Source organism: Grammomys surdaster, unplaced genomic scaffold (assembly GCF_004785775.1).
Source record: "Grammomys surdaster isolate TR1022 unplaced genomic scaffold, NIH_TR_1.0 98, whole genome shotgun sequence".
In the NCBI taxonomy this organism is placed as follows: domain Eukaryota; kingdom Metazoa; phylum Chordata; class Mammalia; order Rodentia; family Muridae; genus Grammomys; species Grammomys surdaster.
The window spans coordinates 13,732,387-13,739,064 of record NW_021604577.1 but is presented as its reverse complement, the minus strand read 5'-3'; the positions used below and the strand labels follow the sequence as shown (position 1 = coordinate 13,739,064).

Below are 6,678 nucleotides of genomic sequence, written 5' to 3'. Positions count from 1 at the left end.
ACTTTGGCAGCAGGCATAGGAAACAGCAGGCATCTGAAGCAGGGGGGCACAAACTGGGAGTAAAGCAAAGACTTAACTAAAGCCCCGCCCCTAGTGATTCACTTCCTCCACCAAGGGCCCATCTTCTTTCCTTTCTTTCTCCTCTTTGTGTATGTGTGTACGCACTTGTATGCAAGTGGTTTTTGAGACAGGGTTTCTCTGTGTAGCCCTCAATGTCCAGAACTCACTCTGTGGATGACACTTAAACTCAGAGCTCTGCCTGCTTCTGCCTCTGGAATGCTGGGATTAAAGGCGTGCACAACCACCACCCAGCTCGGCACATTTCTTAAGCCTCCCCTTACAGAAGCTACTTGGACTCGTGTTCAAATACAGAGCCCATGGGCAACATTTACATTCAAACTACAACAGGCGAGTTCTCACTGTGTAGCCCGGGCAGGCTGGTTCTGAACTTGTGATCCTCTTGCTACAAGCATACTGAATGCTAAGATTCCAGGCCTCCACCACCAAGACCACTCAAATCAAGGCTTTGTTTGGACTCAGGCAGTGATACATGTCTACAATCTCAGGGTTCAACATGCTTCCTCTCCTTAGTCAGAATCTGTGCAAGATTATCACTGCCACCAACCAGAGGCATCATCTACCCAGACAATGAAACACTGTCTATATGGTTTTTATGGTCTTTATGTATAAATAGACAAAATTCTGTTTTTAATTTGCAAAGACTTCAGAATGCAGAAAACTTGAAAAAATGTATCATTTTATTTGCACACTTAGAAAAGTTGTACACAGAAACTTATCATTTGTAAAACACAACTGTTAGAGAGGGTGACATTTTTATTTTTAAATCATTAAGACTGGTCAAGAAATAAAACAAAAACATAGTAAAATGTTTAAAAAATTAAAGAACATTTTTCCAAGTATAAATTTTATAAATACAAAACAAATTCACAAATGACTTTGAATGCTAAATAAATATCTAGTTAATAGATTCAGTCGACACTGGCTACAGCACTTCAGAGCTGGAGAATTGAATTCATTCATGTGTAGTGTTGAAACCATGTGCTCATGAAACAGTCTTAGGACACATTCTCTGAGCTGTGGTCTGGAAGACGCACTGTGGAGACAAAGCCTCCTTACTACTGAAACTAACTCCTAAAGCTCAATGACAAAATAAATCATAGATGAAAAAATATTTTCCAAGATACCTGAACACATGAATGATCTCAAAATGTACAAAAGCCTCTGTAAACCAGTACTGTACCCGATCCATCTATAGAACTTAGTAGATACTGAACAAAACTGTAGCAAAGGAAGTCTTTCCTACATTCTCCTGAGTGCTTAAGAGTAAATTGAGAATATAGTGCAGGCCACACTTGGATGTGGTCAACCAGCTGTTATTGCTTTATACACACATCTGCTTTAGAGCATGATTTAATGTTCCATTTTCATGAACGATTCATGTTTTTCTTCACGTATAGCCTTTAGAAGGACAAAATTAGATCCGTGACTTCTTTGCAGCGAGCGGCATGCTAACCTGGTCCACGTCACTGGGTGAGACATGGAGTCCAAGCTTTTGAGCCTGAATATGAAAAAACGCTTGCAGCCGAGTTCCTGCTTTCGCTTCACTTGTGTTCCGTGGGTTGTATTCAAAGCAGTTTGAAAACATTAACTCAATATCATCAATAAACTCAGCTGGAGAGAGAAAAACAAACAAGAATTAGGGATAAAAGTAAGCACATCAGAAACAAGTTTTGTATACTATAACTTATTAAGAAAAGGGAATCCAGAAAAGAAGAGACTGAAACAAGATAACAGAACTTGAGCTTAAAATTGTTCAATTATAAATATTTTAAATTGTTTTGGAGAACCTATGGCTTACACTCATTATGTGTTCACACAACTCCTGGCTGGAGAGACAGAGCCCTTGCTTAGCTTTCTACGGGGCCTATGATTAATAACTGCATCAAAACCAAAAAACTTCTTCCACTAAGACCAGACTCTAGAATGTCCCTAACTAACCCAATCATCTTTCACCTCAGTATGTACTATAAGCATTTGAGGGACCTCGAGGGCTGCCAAATAGCCACCTATACTAATGAACATTATTTAAAGCAAAATAAAAACAGCAGCGTCTCTTAAAAGTACTAAAAAGGAGACAGTGAGTTACTCACATGCCAACTTATATTCACATTTATTTACTTTTTCTCGAATGATATTTAAGGCGATGGGCTTCTTAATGATGTCGTAGTAGTCTGGGACCTGCAAAACAGAGTTTCGTAGTGCAAACAGATTATTGGACATATACGGTTAAATTAATTTTATACCTGAAAAAGCAACAATATCAACTTCTGAATACTATTACTCCATTAAAATATGTCACATATTTTGAGTCATTATAATGATATAGAAGCCTGTTTAATACCATCATAAATGTAATTTATTTATTTATTTATTTTTGTTTTTTCGAGACAGAGTTTCTCTGTGTAGCCCTGGCTGTCCTGGAACTCACTCTGTAGACCAGGCTGGCCTCGAACTCAGAAATCCGCCTGCCTCTGCCTCTGCCTCCCAAGTGCTGGGATTAAAAGTGTGCGCCACCACCGCTGGCTTAAATGTAATTTATTATGAAAGGAAAAAAATTATATGCCCTTAATATTTATTAGGGAGCATTATTGCATTTATAGTAATGAATAAAATGTGACAATGTTTACTTAATTGAGGACAAAAACCATCTATGAAAAATTAAAGCTGGAGTTCATGGCTATATTCAGCTACAGAGAAAACTTTAGGCTAGACTAGGTTGTTTGAGTAAAAAGAAAAGCTGGGCAGGAGAGATGGCGCAGTGATTAAGAGCACTGACTGCTCTTCCAGAGACTCTGAGTTCAATCCCAGCAACCACACGGTGGCTCACAACCATCTGTAATGGGATCCGATGCCCTCTTCTGGTGTCTCTGAAGAGAGTGACAGTGTACTCACATTCATGAAAAATAAGTAAATCTTTAAAAAACAAAAACAAAAACCCAGTCCAGTAAGACCCCTCAGGGTAGAGGTTGGGCAACGGCACTTGCTACTAAGACTGCTACTGATGATGTCATTTCTAACTCAAGGTGGGGTCAATCTGTCCGTCTTCACCACTCAACTGGTGGAGTGTTCGATCACATACACACAAAACAAACTATTAAGATGTAATTCTTAAATAACTATATGTTATTCTAAATTAATCCTTCAGATTCTTGCTCTGGAGATCTCAAAGTCGAAGCTAATATGACTTGGTAAAGAGTATCGACTTCTTCTCCAGAGGACCTGGGTTCAAGTCCCAACACCCGCACGGCAGCTCTCTCACCTATCAAGTTTTCCAGAAAGACTACATCATATAATACAAATGTAGATCAGCTAATATAAACATCGTTTGTAGAGTCCAGTTAGATAAATAGTATTACCTGGATTTTAGAAACAAGTTTCAAAAAGGGCCAGCTATCATCATGCCGTACCAATTCCACAACAAGTTGTTCAAAAGCAGACAATTCATGAACACCTCCTTGTCGGCCAGAACTTCTTCGATTCAGTGGTGCAGGAGATGACTCTGAATAAGTAAGACATTTTAGGCAGTATCAAAGCAAAATATAGATTATCAGTTAAGGCGGTTACACTGAGATTTTTGCCTTTCAAGTGTCTGTGGTGTCAGTGTACGGCTGCATGCCTGCATGTATGTGCACAGGGACATGTGGAGGTTTATGCTGGCACCAGGCTCACTGACACGGAGCATGGTGGCTGGCTGACTTGGGACGCCTTGTGTTGGCCCCGTGGGCTCAAGTGTTACAGGAGGGCCCGGCCCCTACTTCCTCTGCCATATTTGCATGGGTTCTGAACTCCTGGTGCTAATGCTTGGGTTTCAAGCACTGTAGCTGAGCTATCTCCTCAGGTCACCTAAGTTACTCTAAAAGACATAGAAATCTGAACCAAATACTCTTAATTTCCTTTTTGATTTAAAATTTTCCAAAAAAGTTTTTTTTGGGTTCTTACTTTTACTAAAGCTACTCTAAAATAAACAAATCAGACTGAGCAATTCTCCAATAGCTCTTAAACCAGACCTTGTATAGGGTGTGGGCACACATTTCATCTCAGCACTCAGGAGGCAAGTGCAAGTGAATTTCTGGGAGTTCCAGGACAGCTAGGGCTATAAAAAAAACCAGAAACTTTAAGTGGTCCAGTGATATCTAGAGTATAGTATGGTTCATTCGTGAGCTCGGGGGTGTAAATCCCTTGCTGTGTGGACCCACAGATTGTCTCACCAGCCCCTTCTCTGCAGAATTTTAAAAAATAAAAGCATTAAAATAGAGCCAGGTGTGGTGGCTCACACCTTTAATCCCAGAGGCAGAGGGGCAGAGAGGGAAAGAGAGGCATGCAGATCTATGTGAGTTGGAGGCCAGCCTGGACTATAGAGCAGTCTGGGACAGCTAGGGCTACACAGAGAAACCCTGTCTCAAAAAAACAAAACAATCCCCTTAAGCCAACCAAGTAAAACAACCAACAATCCTCAAAAAGAAAAACAAAAAACAAACCAAAAAACTAAACACACCCCCTCTAAAACCAAACCACTAAACCTTAGGGAGTCTCTTCAGCAGCATATGTACAAAAATTACAACAATACAGAGATTAGCATGGTCCTGTGCAAGGATGCTACAAACATCTGTGAGGCGCTCCATACAGGTTTTTTGTTTGTTACTCTGGATACAGAATCTCACTAGGTACCTCTGGCTGGCTTGAGACTATCTGTAGAATAGGCTGTCCTTAAACCCAGAGATTCACTTGTCTGTCTCATGCATGCCGGGATAAAATGTATGTATCACTACAACATGCTATTTCCATATTTAAAACAATGATTATGTTCTTGGAGCTCACTCTGTAGACCAGGCTGGCTTTGAAGTCAGGGATCCTCCTGCCTCTGCCTCCTGAGTGCTGGGATTAAAGGCATGGGCTACCACTGTCCAGCTTCAGAGGGTAATATCTTATCAAACAAGGTAATGCTCATGTCTACTGATGACTGTGTATGTTCTGAGGGAGACAGAAGTGGGAGAATGAGATGAACAAGGCAAGCACTCACCACTAGGCTTTATCTCTAGCTCTGAAATGTGTTTTGTTATACCAAGTAATCAAATACTGACTACATTTCTCCATTAACAATGGAATAAATACTAGGACTGGAGAGATGGCTTGCTGGCTAAGAGCACTTCCAGCCTCCAGGACCTGGGTTCAGCTCCTAGCACCTGTATCAGGCGGCTCACCAATGCCTGTGACCGTCTGACCTCCAGCAGGCATCTGTATAAATTTGTTATACATTAAGGGCTAAGGAGACGGCTCTTTGGTATAAAGTGCCTGCTGGGCAAACATGGAGATTTCCGGGTAGTGGCTTAGGCTTCCTCTGGCCTCCACACGAATACAGGCATGCTACTTTCAAAGTTAGGACACCGCCCTGCACCAGGAGAGACACGGATGCACTTTGTCTTTACTTAGCAATAGCTGCCTCTTCAATGATATATGCTTTAGGTCAGACTGTTGTGAAGCATAGGAACAGCTTTTAAAAACTCAGAAAGGACTCAAATTGTATTAGGTAAGGAAGAATAGTTAGACTTCATACCTGTAGACTGTCTTTTCCTGCCTCTTCTCTTAGATTCACTATCCTGGAGAGAAAGTCTTTCAGCAGAATTTAAAGGTATCAACTGTCCGCTTGATCTGGAGGTGCTGACCCTGAAGTTAGTGAAGCTGGGATTGTGTTCTGGGGTATTATCAGCACTCTTCCTTACTCTGCGTTTCCCACGAGGACTAAGCAGTTCCACAAACACATCTGCTTGCAGTGCATTAGGACTGTGGCGAGTGGAGCGACTACCAACTCTTAGAGATCGAGTTTCTGTGGGAGGAGCAGATCTGCTTTTCCTTAGGTTTCTGCCAGCAGGTTTAGAAGCAGTGGTTTTGGGCGTGTTCTGCTGACTCCTTGAAGGGTATCTTCCAGGGTCTTGTCGTTGGCTGCGACTTGAGAAAGAAGGGCCAAATCTTCCTCTTGTTTTAATTGGCAATCTAACTTGGGGTCTTCCTCGTTTTGGTGGGCTACAAATATTGTTAAAAAGTATAATAATTGTACAATAATGAACAATGAAGAAAATATGGCTACTTGTACTTAATCAGTGAGTTGTACATAAATTAATTTTGCATATAAACTTATGCTATAAGTCAAGTCAGTCTCTCTCTCTCTCCCTACCCCCCCCCAAAAAAAAACACACAGGTACACTATGGTATCAAGTCTTGGATTGTGATAAACTAATAAAATCCTCAGGAGAATTGTAAAGAGACCCAGTCAATATCTCTAAAAACACAGGAAACTAACGGACTAACCTTGCATTGTGTTTCCCCTGTGCGATTACCACTAACAGAGGTGACCGATAGGTTAGCCAATGGCTAACATAAGGTAGGTCTCAAACTTATGGTTCATGAAGACCAAGCCAAGAACCTCTTTACTACTTTCTGATTCTGAAAATACAAAACCACCTTATTTTTTGAGACAGGATCTCACATTAAGGCTGGAACTGGCTAATTAGGCTAGACCAGCTAGCCAGAAAACTCCTGGGATCTGCCTTACTCCACATCCCCAGATCCCAGGGCTGGGGTGAGAGGTGTATGCTGCCA

At 41.2% G+C, this 6,678-nt stretch overlaps 1 protein-coding gene and 1 non-coding gene across 2 annotated transcripts in view; one reads left to right on the top strand and one right to left on the bottom strand.

Annotated features, from left to right (window-relative positions):
• Window positions 1-740: 740 nt before the first annotated feature.
• The window catches only part of Baz1a (bromodomain adjacent to zinc finger domain 1A), an 87,956-nt gene continuing 82,018 nt past the window's right edge, over window positions 741-6,678 (bottom strand). The window contains exons 23-26 of the mRNA XM_028781608.1: window positions 5,636-6,102; window positions 3,438-3,580; window positions 2,172-2,259; window positions 741-1,692 (exon numbers count right to left, since the gene is read on the bottom strand). Of these exons, the coding sequence (XP_028637441.1) occupies window positions 1,496-1,692; window positions 2,172-2,259; window positions 3,438-3,580; window positions 5,636-6,102 (895 nt within the window). The 3' untranslated portion in view covers window positions 741-1,495. The remainder of the gene's footprint in view (window positions 1,693-2,171; window positions 2,260-3,437; window positions 3,581-5,635; window positions 6,103-6,678) is intronic.
• On the top strand, window positions 4,609-4,713 carry LOC114634285. Its single transcript, XR_003713305.1, has one exon. It is a non-coding gene; the product is annotated as a U6 spliceosomal RNA (small nuclear RNA).